Source organism: Dipodomys merriami, unplaced genomic scaffold (genome assembly GCF_024711535.1).
Source record: "Dipodomys merriami isolate MVZ:Mamm:240054 unplaced genomic scaffold, mDipMer1.0.p SCAF_137, whole genome shotgun sequence".
In the NCBI taxonomy this organism is placed as follows: Eukaryota; Metazoa; Chordata; class Mammalia; order Rodentia; family Heteromyidae; genus Dipodomys; species Dipodomys merriami.
The window spans coordinates 2,120,455-2,141,063 of record NW_027202682.1 but is presented as its reverse complement, the minus strand read 5'-3'; the positions used below and the strand labels follow the sequence as shown (position 1 = coordinate 2,141,063).

The window sequence follows — 20,609 nt, the reverse complement described above, 5'->3', positions numbered from 1 at the left end:
CCGGTGTCATCAGGGCCAGAGAGGCCTTGGCCCCACAACCTGTCTCCACCACAGTCTGTACAGCTTTTATTTCAATCCGGAAGTAATAAAATCTATATACAGTCTAAAACCAGTAGAAAAGGTGAGTAAAAAGGCCCTCAGTCCATCCATCTGGAGTGGGAGTGTAGAGTGGGCTCGGGGGGCATCTGGAGTGGGAGTGTAGAGTGGGCTCGGGGGGCATCTGGAGTGGGAGTGAAGAGTGGGCTCGGGGGGCATCGTACCTGGCACCCACGGGGGGGCGGGGGGGGTGGGCATCTCCCTGGCAGCAGTGAGCTAGAGCCTGCTGGAGGGGGACCTGCTGGGCGTAAGGCAGGGGTACCACCCTGCTGCCGGGGTCCATCCCCACAGGGCAGGGAGAAACCCCAAGGGCCACCCCATGTGGCCAGCCTGGCTCAGACGGGCCCAGTGGGAGCCACGGCTTGGCCTGCACTCTGTTAGCATGTCCACACCTGTGAAGAAAAAGCTCCGAGTCAGGTGCGCCTGCAGCCCAGGGCTCGCTGCTCAGGGCTCCTCCCCCTGCACCGCCTGCTCCGCCCTGCGTGGCCCTTTCCACTGACCTTCACGGTGCTGTCCACAGCCCCTGAGAAGAGCCGGCCCCGGGACACTGCCAGCGCGGTCACGCTGCCCTGGTGGCGCAGCAGGGTCTGCGTGCAGATCATGTTGTCCATGCTCCAGACCTGGGGATGCAGGATGGTGGCGTGTCTGGGACAGCTTCCTTCCCACCCACCCTCCCCCCCTCCCCGCAGCCCCGCAGCCCTTACCCTGAGGGACCGGTCATAGGACGCACTGAAGACTTTGGTCTGGTCGGGGGTGGAGATGACTGCCAGGGCGTACACAGTGCCCACGTGGCCGGTGAGGGTCCGCACCTGCTCCTTGGACTCGATGTCCCACACCTGGGAGGAGGTGGCACAGGCGTGTCAGGGGCAGGGACTGGCGTGGGGGGCGGCGAGGGGGGCCTGCCTTGGGCACCCAGGCCTTACGTGGATGAGGTTCTCGTAGGTGCCACAGACAATGTGGTGATTTGTCACAGCGATCGAGTAGACACTGCCTCCAGATGTCTGCAGGACGTGGATGCAGTCCAGGGTCCGGATGTCCCAGATCTACAGGCAAGGGTGGCTTCCTGATCTCAGGCCTGGTGCCTGCCTCACTCCCAGGGCCTCTGGGGCCAACAGGAAGCACCCTGCCCCCCCCCCCCCATGCATGATGGTAGGGGCAGGGGAGGAGGGAGTCTCGGGCCAGCCTGGTAAGATCCTGCCACCAGGAGGGTAGCCCGGTGCACCTTGATTGTCTGGTAGGAGCCGCTGTACAGGTAGCTCTGGGCTGCCACCAGGGCCCGCACCCAGTGGTTGAGGCCTGTGAGCTCCTTCTTTAACTTCAGCTCGGTGCCCACGATGTCCCAGACCTGTGGGGATGGCTATGAGGAGAGGCTGGGCGGGCCCCCCACGCCCCACGCGTGCACACTCACACGCGTGCACGCGCGTGCACACCTGGGCTGTACCTTGATGGCCTTCAGGGAGCCGCTGAAGAGCATGTTGTGCGAGGACACCAGGGTGCACACAGGGTTGTCGTGGGCCCGGATGGTGTTCACCTTCTGCAGGTTCTGGATGTCCCACACCTGGGGAAGGCGAGCTGAGCCTCAGGGTCCCGGCGGGGAGGGAGCTAGCGCCGAGCCTCCTCCGCCCCTCCCCTCCCCCTCTCCCCACTCACAATGATGGTGCAGTCTGCAGAGCCACTGTAGAGTTTGCACCTGGAGGGGCAAGGCCGTCACGTGAGCCCAGAGACCACCAGCTTCGCCCACCCCGCCAGGTGGCCTCTGGGACCAACGGCTCAGCCTGCTGCCATTTCCTGGAACCACAGCCTCAGCTGACACAGGAACCTTGGGCACGGTGGGTCCACCCCTCAGGCCTGCCTGGGACGCATCTGGTGGCCAGGCCGGGAGGTCAGCTCCCTTGCACTGACCTCAGGGAGCTATAGAGCCAGTGGGTGAGCTCTGCTCTTTCTCCCAACACTCAGGCCTACACACAGCCTCCTAGCACGTGAGATGGGGCAGGTCTAGGGCAGAGGCCACTGTGGGGTGAGGGACTGGCCGGTGCAACCGCGCCCTGTGCCTGAGCCCAGAGCAGTGCCCAGGGCGCCGGCCATGCTGGTGAGGGGCGAGCGCCTGCCTCCATGTGGTGTCTAAGCGCCTGTCAGCCTCTGGCCGCGGGACCCAGCAGGGCCAGGCTCTGCGGGAGGCCAGCCAGGCCAAGTGTTATCCACACACAACTCCAGAGCCACACAAGGGCCCCCACATACCACCTGGCGGCGCCAGGCCAAACCTGGCATGGTTCGGTCCACAGTGCACCGTAGGTATACGGCAGACAAGCTAAACAGACTGCCGCTTACAGCTCCTGGCCTACGGGGGATGTCGACAGGTGCATCTATGCCGGGACTCACCCCTGGATGCACAGAGCCAGCACAATGCCATCATGGCCCTCCAGAGTCTTCTGGCACTTGTAGGTGGTACATGTGTCCCACACCTGCAGAGATGAAGGCCCCGCCCCGGCCGGGCCTGTCAGGGTCGGCCCAGTGCCAGCCAGCAATCCCCCCGGGGACGAGGGCCTGGCCTGGCAAGGGGCGGCAGGGGTGGGCTGTGGAGCCTGAGGCAGGGCCCTGCCTACCTTGATGGTCTTGTCCGAGGAGCCGCTGAACAGGAGGTCTCCCATGGAATAGACACAGAGACACCAGACGGGACCCTGGTGGCCCACGAAGGTCCCTTTGCACTTGAAGATCTGCTGGGGGTCATAGGCTGCAGGCGGGAGACGTCAGTGAGGGACCAGCGGGGCTCTGGGGACATGGGCGGGGTGCCGCGGGCCATACTCACATCCCAGGATGCCCATGTTCAGCCGAGCGTTGATGTGCGACAGCTCGTCCTGCAAGACCAAGGGCAGAGAGCGAGAGGGATGGGTGGGGCTGCCGCGGCCTCAGGCAGAGCCATTGGGCCTGGGGCCACAGGCCACGGGAACGGCCTGCCTGCGCCTTGCCACCCTGGGCCGCAGCCCTGCCCACTCACGTTCAGCATGGACGCGTCCCTCCGGAACTCCATGAGGTCCTCGCTGAGCTTGCTCTGGTTCTCGTCCAGGACATCTAAGCAGGGGGAGGAGGGGCGGTGTCACGGGGTCCCAGCAGCCTCTGTATCCCTTTCTCTCCAGGCCGCATCTCACCGAATTTGAGCTCCAGGCTCTTCTCCAGCTGGTCGATCTTCTCCGAGAGCTTGCCCAGCATGGAGCGCAGGAAGGCGATCTCCTGGTCCTTCTGGGCCAGCGCCACGTGCATCTCGTGGAAGCGGTCATCTGTCTGCTGCAAGAACTCCTTCAGGCCCTCGAAGCGGCAGCTCTCCAGGTGCGTCTCATACGTGTCCTGGTTCCCGATGAATGTACACCTGGGGGGGGGGACCGGCCGGCTGCCCGATGGGACCCGCATCCGGCCCCCGACCCAGAGAAACCCTCCCCGGCGGTGCGCTCCGCTCCGGTGCGGGCTGCCTCCCCGGCCCTCGCAAGTCCTTTCGCCCCACACTGAGCTTATCAAGGGCCTCCTCCCACCTGAGAATAGACCTGCGCCCCGCCCCTCCCCGCAGCCCACAATGCCAGCCTGACACCCGCTGCCCTGGCAGAGCCTCGCGTGCTCTGAGCCCCGCCAGCCACACGGTGACTTCTCTGTACACGCCCTGGGCTGGGCCTCCCGGGGCCTTGGCTATGATGACTGGGGGCCCAGCCGCTGGCTCAGGTCCACCGCCGGTCCCGGCACCATGCGGGGGGGGGGGGAGCCCCACCCACTCACCCGTACTTGGAGTGGGGACACTTGATGTGCTCGCACTCCCTGAGGTGGGCCTCCAGGTTCATCTTCAGCAGCGGCGGGCAGCTCGGGTTGTTGGGGCAGTGCACGGGCCTGTAGTCACAGCTGCTCTCGTGGTCCCTAGCCCAGGTGGGGGGGGGGGCGGTGGAGAAAGGGCTGAGCCGGGGCGGGGGGGCCCGCAATGGAGCCCCAGGGAACTGGGGGGGGGGCGTGGGGCACTTACTTCCGGGCGCTGAGCTTGATGGTGAAGGGGCACCCGCGGGGGTCCACCTCGAAGACGCTAGGCTTCCCCGCCCCGGTGGCCCGGCAGCCGTGCCTGCAGTGGATGAAGAGCTCCCCGATCTGCTCGGCCACGGCGATGTTGTTCACCACGACCGTCAGCTTGGCGTTGTCCACGGGGCACTTCTCTGGGGAGGGGAACATGCCGATGCCCGCCTGCCCCCCTCCCCTGCCCCGGGCAGCTCTGCCCAGCACACAGGACAAGCAGCGGCTGGTGACGGCTGGCCCAGCAAGTCTTGGCCAGGCTGGGGGGACACGCAGCCGGTTCGGTGTGGAGGGGGTGGCGGGGTCCGGGTCTGCCCGGGGAGAGCTGAGTCTACAGATGCCAGGAGTTCCAGTCTCGTGGCTTCCCCGGGCCCGATGCCCACAGCACCACCCCAGTGCCAAGAGACGGCGGGCATCCCGGGACGTGGTGTGCGGCACAAGGGAGAAGCCAGCGGTGTCCACGGGGCAGCCGGGGGCAGGCAGGCCTGCCGTGTGTCTTCCCTATTGGGGACTAAGGGGCTGGGTCCGAACGAGAGGTCACTGTACCTGACTTCAAGGCACATCTTCTGCAGAACGTGTGCTGTGGAGACAAGAGGCTACAGTGAGGGGCGGTCGGTGTCCTTCACCGGAGTTCAAGGTCAGTGGAGGTCCAGGGCCCATCCCGCACCCGGCCACGTGCAGAGGGCACCGGAAGGGCAGCCACACCGGGGATGCGAGCGGAACCCGGGCTCACGGGGCCCGGGAAGCCGGCCAGCCGGGGGAAGGTGGCGGAGGGCGCGCGTGGGGGAGCCTCACGCCGCAGGTGGTGATCACGGGGTCCTTGAACACACTGCAGCACAGCTGGCAGCACAGCTTCACCGAGGGCTGCTCCGCAAACACCAGCGGCTCCTGCACCACGCGGGGGACAGGGGGTGTGGGGGTCCACGGTGACCCAGGCAGCCTGCAGAGGCTGCCCGCTCTGCCCTGTCCAGGCCCGGGGCGCCCCAGGGGCGTAAGGGGTGTGGCCCTGGAGGCAGGCCCAGCTTTTACCTTCCCAGGACAGACTGGAGAGAACCCCCTTTCCTGCTGTCCTTGATGGGAATGGGGACACTGTGCCCGGAGAGCCCAGCCTGGCCACTTGAGCCCCCACAGGCCGCATTCGGCCTTTCGGGTGGGCAGGGCTGGCCTGAGGGGAAGGTGTCCCCATGCCACCGCGACCCAGGGACCGGCCTGAAGCCCCTCCACGGAGGGCCACGGAGCCCCCACACCTACCAGCTCCTCCTCCTCCTCGGGCAGCGAGAACGTAGAGCGCAGGGACATGCTGGACTCCGAGTGGAGGGAGCGGACAGAGATGGCGGAGTCGGAGCGGCGCGGAGTGCTGATGGGGGGCTGCGGAGAGAGAGGAGGCTGAGAGCTCTGGGGAGGGGAGGGGCGGCGGAGCCCCTGGGGCTGGGGGGCACCTCTGCGGCCCACGGGGGGGGGTGCCTGCGGGTTGGGGGGAGGGGAGCGCAGTCCCGTCCCCCCTGCCCACCCAGGCCGGCCTGGACCTGGTGCTGGGCCGCCGCCGCTCTCTGCCAACTTTCTTTTCTTTGTGTAAATGGAGAGACTTCCTGCTATTCAATTCTCCGAGGCCGGGCCGGGGCTGCTTCCTGCTTCCCGTGAGGGAGGGGGCGCCACCCCCGGCCAATCCCGGGACGGCCCAGGCCCCCCGACGGCTGGACGGAAAGGAATCGACCCTGGCGCTGAGCATCCTGAGCCAGAGGGGAAAACCACAGGGCCCCTTCTCCCTGAGCCCCCACAAAAAGGCTAGGGGACCCTAGGGGAAGGAGGGATGGCTACAGTCCCTTCCTCCCATCCTGGCCCAGAAACCTGCACGGTAGCTGAGTCCTGGCTCGGCGCACGCCCCCCTCCAGGCTGACAGAACCCGCGTGGCCGTCTCTCATCAGCCCTAACCCTTTTTGGGCCCACGGCCCTTGGTCCAGCGGCCTCTGCCCAGCTGAGGAGCCATCCTGTTCCTGGAACACCCCAGGGCTGGACCCTGAGAAGTCAGTCAGCGGAGACCCCCCCCCCCCCCGCCCCAAGTGGCCCTGGTGCATGGAGACACCACAGGCGCACGCGAGGAACAGGGGAAGATCAGAGGAAGTGAGTCAAACATCCCTGCAGCCAGGGGCAGGACTGTGAGGCAGCAGGCGGCGCCCGGTGCTGCCCCTCCCAGGCAGGGCTGAGGTCTGCCAGCAGCCAGGACAGGCCAAAACCTGACTGGCAGGGAGTGGAACCGGCAGCCAGCCCGGCTGCCCACAACACCACTTCCTCACCCGCTCCCCTCCGGACCCCACAGGTCCGCTGGCCTTCGGGGACCCCCAGCGGCATCTCCTGCCCTCCCACACACACCGTGGCCTCCTCCAAGTCAGGACTCCTCACCCACCCCCCCACCTTGTCGCTGCCATGGGTGAAGCTTCCAAAACGTTCCAAAAGCAGGATTCTAGTCCTGCCCCAGTGGCTCATGCCTGCGACAGTAGCTACTCATGATGCTGAGATCTGAGGATCCTGATTTGAAGGCAGCCCAGGCAGAAAAGCCTGAGACTTTTTTTTTTTTCGTCAGTCATGGGGCTTGAACTCTGGGCCTGGGCGCTGTCCCTCAGCTCTTCAGCTCAAGGCGAGCGCTCTACCACTTGAGCTACAGCGCCACTTCTGGTTTTCTTGGTGGTTTATTGGAGATAGGAGTCTCACGGTCTCTCCTGCCCGGGCTGGCTTTGAACCGCGATCCTCAGATCTCAGCCTCCTGAGTAGCTAGGATTACAGGCGTGAGCCATCAGCGCCCCGCAAGCCCGAAACGTTTATCTCTAGTTAATCACCAAAATAAAAAGGCCAAAGTAGAGCTGTAGCTTGAGTGGTAGAACACTAGCCCGGAACACAAAAGCTCAGAGTGAAGGCCCAGGCTGAGTTCAAGCCCTAGTACTGGCACTGAACAAACATGGACTTTATCGGGTGCAAAAAACTGAAAAGTAAAATCTTCTCTGGGCCCTACCTCACTTAAGATAGAGCCAAAAGTTGGGCTGTGAAAGTGGCTCAGTGGTAGAGGGCTTGCCTAGCATGCATGAGGCCCTGGGTTCAATTCCTCAGCACCACATAAGCAGAAAAAGCCAGAAGTGGCCCTGTGGCTCAAGTGGTAGAGCACTGGCCTTGAGCTGAAGAGCTCAGAGACAGCGCCCAGGTCCAGAGTTCAAGCCCCACGACTGACAAAACAAACAAACAAAAAAGGGCCCAAAGCGCCTAGTCCCAGCCTCCTCCCCACACCAGCTGCTCTCTGCTGCCACTACCTGGCCCAGAGGCCTTCGCAGTCCAGCGGACTTGCCACGTGTACCCAGACCCCAGGATGTCCACACACCCAGGCCACCTCCTGAGACCTGGTCCTCAGGACAGGAGCTGTGAGGGGAGGCCAGAAGGGCCCGGCCCCCGGGGCGCAGACCTACCATGCTGTCCTCCTCGTCCCGCGGGGAGAAGGCGAGGGTGCTGGAGGACGAGGGCGTCCGGCGGTGCTGTTTGTAGGTGCCGGCCCCATCGGCTGCAGGGAGAGAGGTCCAGGAGCCGTGAGCACGGGCCCCTGCAGTGACCAGACGGGGCAGAGGCTGGCCTGGCTGCTGGGGCCTATGTGGAACACGGGGTCCTGTTTCTTGGCGCTCAGCCCTTCCCGAGGCCGAGCGCGCACACAGATGGGTTGAAGGTGGCCGGTTGGCTTCCCAATGTCAACGGTGCCACATGTGTCTTCAGGCTCGGCCTGCACCTGGGCAGGGCTCCCGGCTCCACATGAGGTCTTTACAAGCTCCCCCCCCCCAGCCCGGCTGGGGCACCCCATGCCGGCTGACGCACAGCCCGACCGCAGATGATCCCACCTCAGGTCGCCTGGCGGGAGCTGGGGGTCTCTTGTGGACCTGCAAGGTAACTCTGCTAGGAGCGCTCTCTGATGGAGAGGCTGAGCCCCGCGGCTGGCCCCTGGTTGGGGAGGACCGGGTTCTGGTGGCCTGGGCCTTCCCGCACACCTCTGTGGCAGCCACGCCGGGAACCAGGCCGAGCCATGGCGGCCTCCACCTCCTTCCGCCACGAGCCACCCAGCCTGGCCTGGCCGGGCCTGAGGAGGCCGAGCGGGCGTCCACGTGGGGGCGCTGCAGGCTGCCACCCTGGGGCCGGGAGGCTGCTCCTCTGGGCTGGGCCCAGGTGCCTCAACCCGCCCTCAACCAGCCCTGAAGGCCTTGGTTTAAGGTAAGGTTTCGGACTGCCTGACCCTGTGGTCAGGCCTCAGGCCTCAGTTTCCCTATTGGCAACAGGAGAGGCAGCCATTCCGGCCTCCCTGCCAGGCTCCGCCCACTCCCTCCGGGGTGGGCTCCAGGAGGGCTCGGCTGACAGTGGGGACGGGCGGGGCTCCGGATGATATTCACTTTATTCTTCTCCTTAGAAACAAGCCCCGTGTGAGAAGGGAAGGGGGGGGGGTCGGGAAAGAGGCTCTCTCGGAGCCCCAGGAGTCACCAAGCAGCAAAAGTAGCTAGGTGAGCAGGCGTCCCCGGCAGCCATGATTTCCTTTAGCCAGAGGAAGGCAATTAAAAAACCAATTAGTGGCTGGCATCTTTCTGCAGGGCAGAGAGCCAGGAAGGCAGAATGCACCTGCCCCGCAGCCCAGGCCCTGCCAGGAGGGCTACTCACCCCCTCCCCAGCCTTCAGACAGGACGCTGCTCCTTTTGCCATTCTCTACGACCTCCTGGACCTGTGCTGGGGCTGAGGGCATTGGTCCACACTTGAGAAAGGCTCCCATGATACTCACGACCTCTCAGAGGCTAGAGTCTGGGGCTGGGGACAAACCGTGGGTCACTAGGGGGGCTTCCCGGTGGCGCCAGGGACGCCAGCACGGCCCTCCCTGGAGAGAGAGGCAAGGTTTTGAGACGGAGCGGGAAGACTGGGCCAGGCGGAGACATGGCAGGAGCAGAGCCGAGGCCGCGCTCCTTCTCCCCAGTGAGTGTCGGGCGCCAGGGAGCACCCCTGGAGCGGGGCAGGGGTCTGGGCCCTTCCCACGTGGAGGCTCACCTTTAGTGATGGTGGTGACGGCTGAGAAAGTGGGACCGAAGGTCGTTTCCATTTTGGTCTACGAGAGAACGGAAGAGGCCCGGCCTGTCCCTGGACAGAGTCTGGACAGGCGCGGTGGCCACCCACCCACAGGCCCGCCGGCCCACGCGTCCAGCCCGGAGGGCGCTGTAGGGAGGGAGGGGCGGCTGGCAGCCCGCCGGCATGCTGGGCACCTACAGTACGGGCACCCCAAGTGGGAAGACCCCCACCAGCACCCCAGCCACCCCCTTACCCCGCCGCTGAGGTCTGGGGAGGGAAGGCTGGCGGGGCCCCCAGACAAGCAGTTGGAGCAGGCACTCTCGCCCAAGCTCATGCTCTAGCGAGGCATCCGGGTTCCCTGGCAGCATCTCCTGGGGGAGGAACACCAGTGAGGGCTCAGGAGGCAGCATCGGGTCCCTGACCGCCAGCCAGGCTACCTACCACAGGGCCATGACACCCCCACCCCCTTCTAACACCAATGGGGGGGGCAAGCGTGGACCTCCCCCTCCCCTCCAGGGCGCACCCAGGCCCCAGGCGCAGGCAAGCGGCCTCCCCCTGCCAGGACGGGGAGGGGGTCCCCTCAACGTTCTGCTGAGTTTTGTCCCCAACCAGTGCTGGCTGCCCTGTGTGTCGTGAGCCTCGGCCTATCACCGGGACCCGTCACCTGGCACCAGCGGGAGCAGTCTGAACCAGCCAGCTTCAATCTGCAAGTCAGAGGGGACCCCACCACGCCCCAGCGAGAACTCAGGGTGAAGCAACTGGGTGTTGACCTCTCCTGAGTTCTAATCATAGGAAGATCACACGAGAAGGTCACGGCAAAAACAAGTCCCAGCTGTCTACCCTGTGCAGGGTCCCGGCCCCCCAAGTGTGCACTCAAGGGCTGGGTGGCGGGGAGAGGGCACGAGGAAAGCACACAAGAGCCAACAACCCAGCCGGGCGTGGCGGTGCACGCCTGTCATCCCAGCTACTCAGGGGGCTCAGATCCTAGCCAGCCCCGGGAAGGAAAGTCCATGGGACTCTTATCTCCAATGATCCACCAGAAAACTAGAAGTGGCGCTGTGGCTCCAGTGGTAGAGCGCTCGCCTTGAGCTGAAAAGCCCAGGGACAGCGCCCAGGTCCAGAGTTCAACCCCCACGATTGACAAAAACAAAACAAAACGAACAAAAGAGCCAACCGCCCGTTTCCTGCCCAGGAGCAGGGGCCCGGCCCTTGCCCGCAGTCGCTCAGCACCTGCACCCACTCTGAAGGTGCGCGGTACTGCCAGCAGCTGCCCCCCAAGGTCTCCCACACTCATGACCCCGTGGTCTAGGAGCTGAGGGCCCACCACGCTCCTAGTGGGGGTCCTGGTCCGAGCAGAAGCCTGACATCTCCGTGGGGAGGAAGAGCGCATTCCGAAGGCCCCCACGCCCCTTCCCGAGAGGGTCTGAAGTGCCGGTGGCAGCTTGGAGGCGTGTGGGACAGATGAAGATCCTTTCCAGGGCAAGGGGTTCCACTGAGGCCCGTGCCGGGCCACGCGGCGATACCAACAGGCGGCCAGCCCTCCTGGGGCTGTCCACCCTCAGGGGAGGGAGGCTGACCCCCCCAGCCTGTCTGCCACCCCGGCGACTCCGTTCCTTTCCACCCAGTGCCACCCCCACGGCCCCCAGTCCTGCACCCCGGATCCAGGGTTCGCTCGTGGCCCTGTCACCCCCCCCCTTCGCTCCTCAGGTCTGGGGAGGTGGGGCAGCTCAAGAGGCTAGCCGGGGCCTCGCGCCCCGCCTCCCACCCTCCGGATCCCCTCCGTGGGGAAGGTCGGGCAGCCGTCAGCATCAGCACGACCATTTAGCCCTTTTCTCCAAAGCTCTTCTCCAGAGCTGGAGGAAGGCAGCAGCGGTGCCACTGGCCTGGACGTCACACCCATCTGCTTCCTCCCTGCTGGCTTCAAGGGCGGCAGGCAGCTGGGAGCTCCTGCACCCCAGGGCTCCTAGGAGGGCAGACAGCCTGTCCGCCTGCCGCGGGGGGCTGCGGGCGCAGAGCCTGGCGTCTCCCACACTGAGGTAAACAGAAAGGCACGCGCAACACGCACATCAGCTGGAAAGTCCCAAGGAAGGCCTGGGGGGGAGGAGGGAGGGGGGATGCGCGGGAGTGGCCTGAGAGCCAAGCTGAACAGAGGAGGGAGGTGGACCCCGGGACTGCTGCTGTTCCCCCAGTTCACAAGGGTTCAGCCCAACCAGGGGCTCTGGGCTGGGTGGGGCCGGGTCTGGGTGCCCCTCTGTAAGGCTGGGATCCGGGCTGGAGTTAGCGGGAAGCCGCAGGCGCGCTTCAGTCCAACCCCCAAGGAGCTGAATTTTGCAATCTGGGCCTGGCCGTAGGCAGCAGGGAGACCACCCTGCAGGCCACAGCCCTGGGAGCAACACGCAGGGTCTCAGCACCCCAGATGGCACAGGCCATCTGGGCCCAGGGGACAAGCCCTGCCCCCCAGGGGGAGCAGAGCCTCTTTCCCCCCACACTTTGTCTCCAGTGCCAGTGGGGGGGGGGGAGAGGAGGGAAGGCTGCTGGAGGGATGGACTGTTTCCAAGCTGGGGATAGCTGTGAGGAGTGGGTTCAGAAAGGGCTGACCCTGGCAGCCATCAGCTGCCAGGCTGCCTTCCCTTCCCCCCTCCCGTGCTGGGACCTCAGGCAGGTGGGCTGGACCCGCGCTCTAGCACCCAGCCACATCCCCAGTCCTTGGATTTTTTTTGTTTTATGTTTTTAAAAGACAAGGTGTCTCTTGCTGGGTGTAGCCCAGGCTCATCCACAACGCCTCCTTCTGCCCAGCCCAGGATTCTAGCTGCCAGAGAGAAGATTCTGAAGGGAGTGACACACATGCAGGGAGTGTAAGGAGGTGGGGGGTGGGAGGAGGTGTCAGGAGGTGGGGGGTGGGGGGGAGGTGTCAGGAGGTGGTGGGGAGGTATAAGAGGGTGGGGGGTGGGGGGGAGGTGTCAGGAGGTGGTGGGGAGGTATAAGAGGGTGGGGGGGTGTAAGGAGGTGGGTGGGGAGGGAGTGTGCATTGAGGTGGGGCCTTTTCTTTCTTTCTCCCTGTCATCCTCCCCAACCTCAGCTCCGTCTAGGATCAAGGCTCAAACTTCTTTGCTCACATCCACAAGGATGTGGGGAGTGGGGGAGAAGTTCCCTCCACCTGCACGGAAAGCTACAGCCCCCTTCTAGAAAGATCCACTGAGCCACCTGCTCAGGATGAGGCTCATTCCGGAGCAAGCCCAGCAGAAAATCCAAGGCTTAGAGCCCCTCAGCACCAGACTGGCTGAGGTGCCATGGGGGTGCGGCGGGGGGGGGGACAGGTCTCTGTGGCTTTGCCAGTCCAGGGTCCCAGTTTCCCTGGGTCCGAGCCTGGCGGCTGGTGGCTGGGGTGGCACCGGTGGCCGTGCTGGAATAGGGGTTGGAAAGGTCTGCAGATTCAGCTCCCTGCCCCAGCCCAGACCCCGCCCCCCCCACCCCCCGCCCCAGCAGCCTACTTCCAAGGTCTCAAGGCAGCAGGTGCCACTTGGGAATCCTCCCTGGGACCTGTGACAGCCCTGGTGGTCTAAGGCTCAGGAGGTCGTAGCCAAGTTGCTGGGTGTCACCCAGAGTGCCCAGCAAGCTTCCTGGCATCACAGAGCCAGCTCCGGGGAGCGGCTGCCCGCCGAGCCCCTGCGGCCGGCCGCTCAACCCCAGCCAAGCCTAGGGCCGGCCCTACAGAAACAGGCCTGGACGCCACAGCAGAGCACGCGCTGGGCCCCTGGTGCTCCCTTCCTCACTTTTCCATCCAGGTGAGCAGGGTGCGACGCTGGGGTCCCCAGTGTTTGTTCCTGACCTCGGCTTCCTCAGCCTCCACAGGCCCGGGCAGAAGCCCGTTGGGTCTCCCCAGCCCAGCCTCTGCGCCGCCTCACTCCCCTCTGCCGTTCGCATCATCCATGGCCCCAACGCTACAAAGGCCCTCCGGGGGCCTGCCCTCACGCCCCACACCCAGCCTCCTGGACCTTCCGGCCCTGGCCAAGCCTCGCTGGCACCCACGGCTCACTCTGCTGGAGGAAGTCCCTCCCACGTGGCCGGCTGGACTGCAGGAATGGGCTTCCCTGCCCAGCCTGCCCCTGCTGGGGCAGATCTCTTGGCTAGCTGTGGTGTGGGGACAGGGCCCAGGCTACAAGGCCAGCGGCCTTCCCGGAGCAAGAGGCTGGCGAGCTCCAGCGCGGACACAGCAGGGGAAGTGAGGGCATGTTTCCTCCGGCCGCAGTGTCCAGCTGCAAGGGCACCAGGAAACAGAGGCCTGGCTGAGTGAAACTCGCGGGAACTGGTCCTGGGCCAGAGCTAAGTGCCCAGCGCTGTCCTGAGCACTAACACCGCCAGACCCCCCAGGACCCCTTTCTTCTTGCCACCCCCAGACGCTGGGGGAGAGAAGGGGAGATGCCTCAAGCCAGATGGGGGATGCAGAGGGCAGAGACGTGCCCCCGGTTCTGCTCTAGCCCATGCTAGAGCACACCTGTTCCTGGTACTGGAGCACCCCTCCCCCAGGTACTCCTGGGATTCTTACCCACACCGGCTTCCCTCTGCCTGCTCTCCAAGGGACCCTCCTGAGCCAGCTCATCAAAGGGCTTGGGAAGGCTTAAAGGGTTCAGTGTAAGACCTGTTAAAGGCCAGAGGCCCCATATCCAATCAGATCTGGGTTCAAACCCACTTAATAGATATGTGGTTGTGACTGGGTGAGTGGCTTGCTCTTGGCAGCCGGGGAGGGAATCCTACATTCCTCACTATGAAATGGAATGGAAGCTGGACACAGTCTCAAGCCTGTAACCCTGGCTGCTCAGAAGGAGATGGGAGATTAGCCAGACCTGGCAAAAAGCAAAGCTCTAAGATTCGATCTTGACCCATCGCTGGGCGCGGTGGTGCGTACCTGCTAGCCCAGCCACGTGTGGAGGCACACACAGGGGGACTGCGCTCCAAGCTGGCCGAAGCATAAAGGGAGGCCTTATCTTAAAAGTAACACACACAAGCCAGGCGCCGGTGGCTCACACCTGTCATCCCAGCTACTCAGGAGGCTGAGATCTGAGGATCGAAGTTCAAAGCCAGCCCAGGTAGGAAAGTCTGTGAGACTCTTTTCTTTTTCGGGGTCCGGTCATGGGGCCTGAACTCTGGGCCTGGGCGCTGTCCCTCAGCTCTTTAGCTCAAGGCTAGCGCTCTACCACTTGAGCCACAGCGCCACTTCGGCTTTTTTCTTTTTGCTTATGTGGTGCTGAGGAATTGACCCCAGGGCCTTAGGCATGCAAGGCAAGCGCTCTACCACTGAGCCACCTTCCCAGCCCCTGTAAGACTCTTATCTCCAATAAACCATTAGAAAACCAGAAGTGGTGCTGTGGCTCAAACAGTAGAGTGCTAGGCTTGAGCTGAAGAGCCTAGGGACAGCGCCCAGGCCCAGAGTTCAAGCCCCAAGACTGATCAAAAAATAAATAAATAAATAACACACATACACAGGGCACTGGTGGCTCACGCCTGTCATCCTAGCTATTCAGGAGACTGAGAGCTGAGGATTGTGGCTCAAAGCCAGCCTGGGAGGAAAGTCAAGAGATCTTACCACAACTCACACTCAGAAAACCAGAAGTGGCGCTGTGGCTCAAAGTGATAGAGCACTAGCCTTGAGTAAAAACCTCAGGGATGGCGCCCAGACCCCAAGTTCAAGCCCCACAACCAACCAACACACACAAAGCGAAGCTGGTAGAGCAGCTCGGGTGGTAGAATGCCTGTCTAGCAAGCATCAGCCTCAGAGCTCAGATTAGTACTCACACACACACACACAATCACACACACACACACACACACACACACACACACACACACACACACACACACACACACACACACACACACACACACACACAGCTCAAACTCTAGTCCTGCCATACACACACACACACAGCAGAAATAGACCTACATCCAGAAGGAGTCATGAGAGGTGACAACAATAAGAATGAAGGATCTAATTGGGTACCAGTGGCTGTAACCTTAGCAACTCAGGAAACGGAGACCTGGAGAACTGAGGTTTGAAACCAACCCAGGCAGCAAAGTAGATTCCATCGCCAATCAATCAGCAAAAAGCCAAGCTGGAGGCATGGGTCAAATGCTAGAGTGCCAACCGGACCAAGTAAGCAAGCCAGTCAAATAAGCATGAGGCCTTGAGTTCAAGTCCCAGTACCAGAAAGAAAAAAAGTGAGGGGTCTGTCAAGAACAGTCGCTCTCTGAGGGCTAAGAAAGCTCAAGACGTTGACCCACAAACGCTGCCAGTGACAGGTCATGACAATGCTTATCCAAGCTCCAATCCTTCTGCTTCCTCCACTGCTGACAACAAACCCAGGAGTCCCGGTGCCCTTCAGCCATCTCCTGGCAGCAAAACCAAGGAAGACCTTAAATCACAGCTCAGGTCTTTCAGCTTCATCTTCTTCCCATTGCTTTGTCCAACCAGCTGGTCAAGGGTCACTCTGTACTGGAGCATGGGGACATGCCTATGGCTAGCGGTAAGCCTGACCCTGACCCTGAAGAAGGAGTTTGAAGCTCTGGGGGGGGGGAGGGCAGGGGAATGACACGAACAGATGGAAACCCCACTAACTTTTACTCAGTCTGCCAAGTGAAGTTCTCACTTCTCTGCGGGAACTGAAAATCCGATCCTTTCTTTTCTTTCTTTTTGGTTCCCTTGCTTGAACTCAGGGCCGGGGTGCTGTCTCTTACTTAGCTTTTTCACTCAAGGCTGGCACTTATCATTTGAGCCACAGTGCCACTTCCGGTTTTCTGGTGGTTTACTGGAGATCAAGTCTCCCTGACTTTCCTGCCCTGTCTTACTTTAAACCTCAATCCTCAGATTGTAACCTCCTGAGCAGCTAGGGTTACAGGCGTGAGCCACTGATTCCTGATCCTATCCAGAAAAACCCTGATACACAGCCTCAGAGAAATCTTCCAGGACACTCTGGGGTTTGGGCACCACCCTTGGCTGTTCCATCCTGGCCTGTCACTCCCTTAGCCAGGCAGCGAATGTGCTGCCAGAAGAGACTCCAGCTTCTTGGAAAGACTGTAGTGAATACATGCCTAGAGGTAAAAGTAGGGGTTGATGACAGTGAGGCCTTGTCTAACACACAAACCTCAGGAAAGAAGTCTGGGAAGGGAAAGGTCCAAAGAGAAGGAATGAGGAAGGAAGGCACACTGCTGCTGAAGCAGGCCAAAGGTGAACAACCTTCCGCAGGGAGCTGCGGGATCAAGGTGGAGACCGGTGGGGCAGCTGTAGACTAAACAAACCTTGGTTTGACTCAAAAGACAACCAGCCTCAGAAGAGCTGGGCCCCAATGAGAACTTGTAGGCAGAGGCCCAGATTTCTCATTCTCTTCCGCATCTGGGTTGAGACCCAAAGCCCATCACCTCACACAACCAGGGGTGGACTTAGACCTGATCCACCTCGGGCTCCTCAGCTCCTCCACAGCCTGCTTGGCTGTGAGCTCCCGGCTCGGCCCGGCCCGGCCTCCCCGCCCGAGGCTCCCGAGGCTCCCCAGGCCTTTCTCACTGCGGGCCTTTGTTAAGTTTCGCTCCCCGGGGCCTTCGGCTGACCGCAGGAACACCACCCAGCCATCCGGGAGCCGGGAGCACTCACTTTCTCGGCACTTTTCCTACCTGTCCCCCCCGCCCCCCCGTCCGTGATTTTAATCGTATTATCCACCGGTCGCCCCCTCCTCTCCCTAGGCCAAGGGCTCGGGGGGGGGGGTGCCCTCCCGCGGACGTGTACCCCGGGCCGGAGGCGGGGAAGGGGGGCAGGGTGGGAGCCGCAGATGCGGCCCAGCACCCCGCGAGGCTCGGGACCGCTGGCCGCGGGCCCCGCTGTCACCGGCGCGGCCACCGAGGAGCGCACGAGCCGACCACCCCGCTCTCCGCAGTCTCCCCGGCGCCCACCACGGCGCCTGGCACGCAGGCGGCGCTCAGCGAATGCGGCCGGGAGTGGAGAAAGAACGCGGGAGTGGGGGAGCGAGCGAGCGGGCGCGGGGAGAGGCGGGGGACCCGGTCCCGCCCCCCAGGCCCGGCCCATCCCGATCGCCAAGCGTTCGCACCGCCGCGGGGTCCCGAGGCGCGAATGTACGGACCGGGCGCACCGCGCGGACACTTACCCGCCCGCGGCTGCTGGGGAGCGGCCGCGCCACCCCCCGATTTCATCGTACCCCCACCGCCCCCCCCCTTCTGTTGCCTGCCGGGAAAGGGACGAGATGCGCGAGACGGAAGCGCTCGGGCGCTAGGAGAGCCGGGACTTGTAGTCCTCCGGCTCTAGGGCTGCCCCAGCAGTCGAGCCACTCACGGCGCCACAGAAACTACAAATTCCGGCGGCGCCGACGTCGTGGGGCGGGATCGATGGCTCTGATTGGTTAAATGCACGGTCGCTCACAAGTTAAAGTCAATGGCCTCTGCAAAAGGAAGGACCTCCAGACTCGGCCCGGAAGAACGTCCCGTCCCCCTCCCCCCCTTGATTCAATTGGGGGAAAGAACATCTCTCTGAGCGTATCAGCGAAGAGGGAAGGCGGGCACTTCCTCCAAGACTGCCCAATCAACGGAGGCGGAGGAAGTTGTATAAATGCTTGAATCCGGCGCGGCCTCGGTCTTTCTGGGTTGCGGCCGCGAGCCCGGCTCCGCGTCCCGCGTTCTCTGCGCACCTCAGCCCAGGTTTTGCGGAAACGGCGGCCTCGAGGGACGCGCTCCGTCCGCGGCCGGGCCTAGGGCCGAGTCCGCCTTAGTCCTCGGCGCTGAGGCGTCGGTTCCGGGCTCGGCGGCCTGGCGCTTCCCCCAGGTAAGAAGCGGCCGGGCCCGTTAGCCCCGCGGAGCGCGCGGCCCGTGATGAACTGCTTAGACTTCTGACACCTCGTCTGAACGCTGCGCGCGCAGCCTGATGACGTAGCAGTACTGAGGCCGGCGCGCCCTCGACGGGGCTGGGGTAGGGGTGGCTGGCCTGATGGGATCTCCCCCTGAGGAGCCGAGGCCTGGCGGGGAAGCGTGGCTGCCCCCGGAAGGGGCAGTGGCCATCACAGCGCCCCGATAAAGTAATTCCCGTTCGCACCGTCACGGCGGGATTCCCGCTCTCCTGCGAGAACCCAAGCCCCGCGCAGACCGTGCTTGTAGCTCCGCCCGGCTGCTACTCAGCCGGTGAGGTGCCCAGTCGGCTTACTGCCCTTAAATTCCCTTTTCTTTGCACGTGGCCACGTATCCGAGTGATCTTGGGGGAGCCTTTCACTGGTGCCCTGACTCGAATCCGGGCTCTCCCGTTGACCGTACTCTGCCCTTCGTGAAGAATGTTGGGGCTTATATTATATCTCCTTTTCATTCCTAACTTGCTGCCTGGGCTACAGGGCCTCTGACAGCCCGTCTATGTCAGACTCCAGTCGCATACCTTGGACTCATTTCTCAACAGAAACAAGTCTTAACTACCCATAAACCTTTTCCTCTGGCTCCCTTTGTTTAGGAGCCAGAGGAACCTTTTATTTTTTTTTTGTCGGTCGTGGGGCTTGAACTCTGGGCCTGGGCGCTGTTCTTCAGCTCAAGGCGAGCGCTCTACCACTTGAGCCACAGTGCCACTTCCGGTTTTCTGGTGGTTTATTGGAGATAGGAGTCTCACGGTCTCTCCTGCCCGGGCTGGCTTTGAACCGCGATCCTCAGATCTCAGCCTCCTGAGTAGTTAGGATTACAGGCGTGAGCCATCAGCGCCCGGCTTGAGGAACCTTCTTGACCAGCCCATTAGAACTTCCACATGGTCACCCCTCTTCTGGGCTACCACTTACTTCCTCAGCCTGCCTCTGCTTCCATAACTTCTAACAAGCTCCCTCACACACACACACCCCCCCCCCCCCCCCACACACACACAGCTTTCCCGGGCACCTTTGGAGTTTGTCAGCATTTCCCAATTCCCATCAACCTCATGCCTCCAGCTTTCCCGTTACAATCCTTAACCCCTTTATTCTTACCACAACAGCTCCCAAGGGCCAGAGCCACGCGGATTGGATTGACGGCCCCAACGTAGTTTCCACGGGACCTCTGCATGTGCAGATTACCAAGTGGAGCCTGCCCAACATTCTGGAAGACTTCACAACATCAACACATCCCCAGGACCCAGTCTTAAAGATGAGTAACACCCTTCCCCCCACATTTCAAAACCTGTCAGAAGAGGTGGAAGAAAAAATACAGGCCATAGACCAGCTTGCCACTCACATAACAATTGGGGACACAACCTCATGGATTTTGCCTGTGTTGGGATGCTTTATGGCTATTTTGGCTTTACTTTTAATTTTACCCCTCATTTATAGAAGGCTGCAAAACATCTTCACAGAAAGAGCAAGAGCCTTGGTCAACCAGACTGTGAATCAGAGGCTCCTGGCTCCAGATAGTCAGAGGCTTCTGGCTCCTGAGACAATGCCACATTGCCCCTCATCCAGTGAATACTTCCATGTAACCCCACCCAGTATCCATCAGGAAGTTAGCAAGAGCCATCCTCACCAAATATTAAAAGGGGAGTGCTAGTCTGATCTCCATCGTAGGAGCTACTCCGTTTTAGTGGTGTGGTAAAGCACAGCCTTTCCCCAACACAGCTTACTTCAAAAGAAGCAGCTACAATTGCTAACAGACACCCCCTCCCTCCCCATTAAAGCAGTTTGTTTGTACAACTACAACCATAAATGTTAGCCTGGCCACAGTGGAATTCCGCTCTCACATCCTACACAAACTAACCCCCATAAAAACCGTCTGCTTGGCTGCTACCCATCGAGTGAGGTAGCCAATCAGATTACTGGCAATAAATTCCTTTTCCTTTGTATGTGACCGAGTGTCTGGTCTTCAGTTTCCTGCCCCCAGGCTGCCTTTATATCGCAGTCACCACCTGTCTGGACATCTTGGCTTAGGGAGACAAGTAATTGCTATTACAGAGGAATTAGTGCAGATTTGGAATCCCAACTAGGAATATCAAACCCTCTGATGTTCTCCAGGCAAAGTAGAAAAGTCTGCCTATTATTCTACATTCATGTGCAGCAATCTGGAAGGATTATGGATTACTGGTAGAGTGCTTGCCTAGTGTGTACAAAGCCCTGGGCTCGATTCCTCAGTACCACATGAACAGAAAGCCAGAATTGGTGCTGTGGCTCAAGTGGTAGACTGCTATCCTTAAAGGAAGCTCAGGAACAGTGACTAGGCCCTGACTTTAAGCCCTAGGATTGGCAAAAAGGCGGGGAGGGGACATACCTTTCATTAGTCCTCCCACAACAGGCAGCTGTGACTCACTGCGGAGGATGCTGGGATCCAGCCGGGACTGGACGCTCTGTCAAAAGCTAGCTGCACAGAGACGCCTCTGGCTCCTGCGCTGCTGCCACCGGCCTACAGGAGTG

The 20,609-nt window shown here is 62.1% G+C and overlaps 1 protein-coding gene, 1 long non-coding RNA gene and 1 other non-coding gene across 7 annotated transcripts; 2 read left to right on the top strand and 1 right to left on the bottom strand.

Moving 5' to 3' along the window:
• Positions 1-44: 44 nt before the first annotated feature.
• On the bottom strand, positions 45-17,415 carry LOC138825441 (E3 ubiquitin-protein ligase TRAF7). 5 transcript variants are annotated; one of them, XM_070020012.1, is made up of 22 exons: positions 17,361-17,415; positions 9,464-9,581; positions 9,193-9,250; positions 8,815-8,886; positions 7,590-7,681; positions 5,389-5,505; positions 4,933-5,025; positions 4,684-4,717; positions 4,097-4,280; positions 3,859-3,993; positions 3,243-3,460; positions 3,092-3,165; positions 2,903-2,951; positions 2,700-2,827; positions 2,476-2,558; positions 1,747-1,786; positions 1,538-1,654; positions 1,319-1,453; positions 1,020-1,139; positions 801-932; positions 597-716; positions 45-488 (listed from the first exon to the last, which is right to left on the bottom strand). In XM_070020012.1, the coding sequence occupies exons 2-22, from the start codon at positions 9,542-9,544 to the stop codon at positions 474-476; spliced, it is 2,097 nt and encodes a 698-aa protein (XP_069876113.1). In that variant the 5' UTR covers positions 9,545-9,581; positions 17,361-17,415; the 3' UTR covers positions 45-473. The 5 variants fall into 5 exon arrangements, with proteins under 5 accessions (XP_069876113.1, XP_069876114.1, XP_069876115.1 ...); XM_070020013.1 differs by having other exon boundaries at positions 1,319-1,441; XM_070020014.1 differs by lacking the exon at positions 8,815-8,886.
• Positions 17,416-17,861: 446 nt separating this feature from the next.
• Positions 17,862-20,044, top strand: LOC138825316 (uncharacterized). The gene is made up of 2 exons (XR_011371391.1): positions 17,862-18,031; positions 19,208-20,044. It is a non-coding gene; the product is annotated as an uncharacterized lncRNA (long non-coding RNA).
• LOC138825507 (small nucleolar RNA SNORD60) lies at positions 18,071-18,153 on the top strand. Its single transcript, XR_011371418.1, has one exon. It is a non-coding gene; the product is annotated as a small nucleolar RNA SNORD60 (small nucleolar RNA).
• Positions 20,045-20,609: the final 565 nt, after the last annotated feature.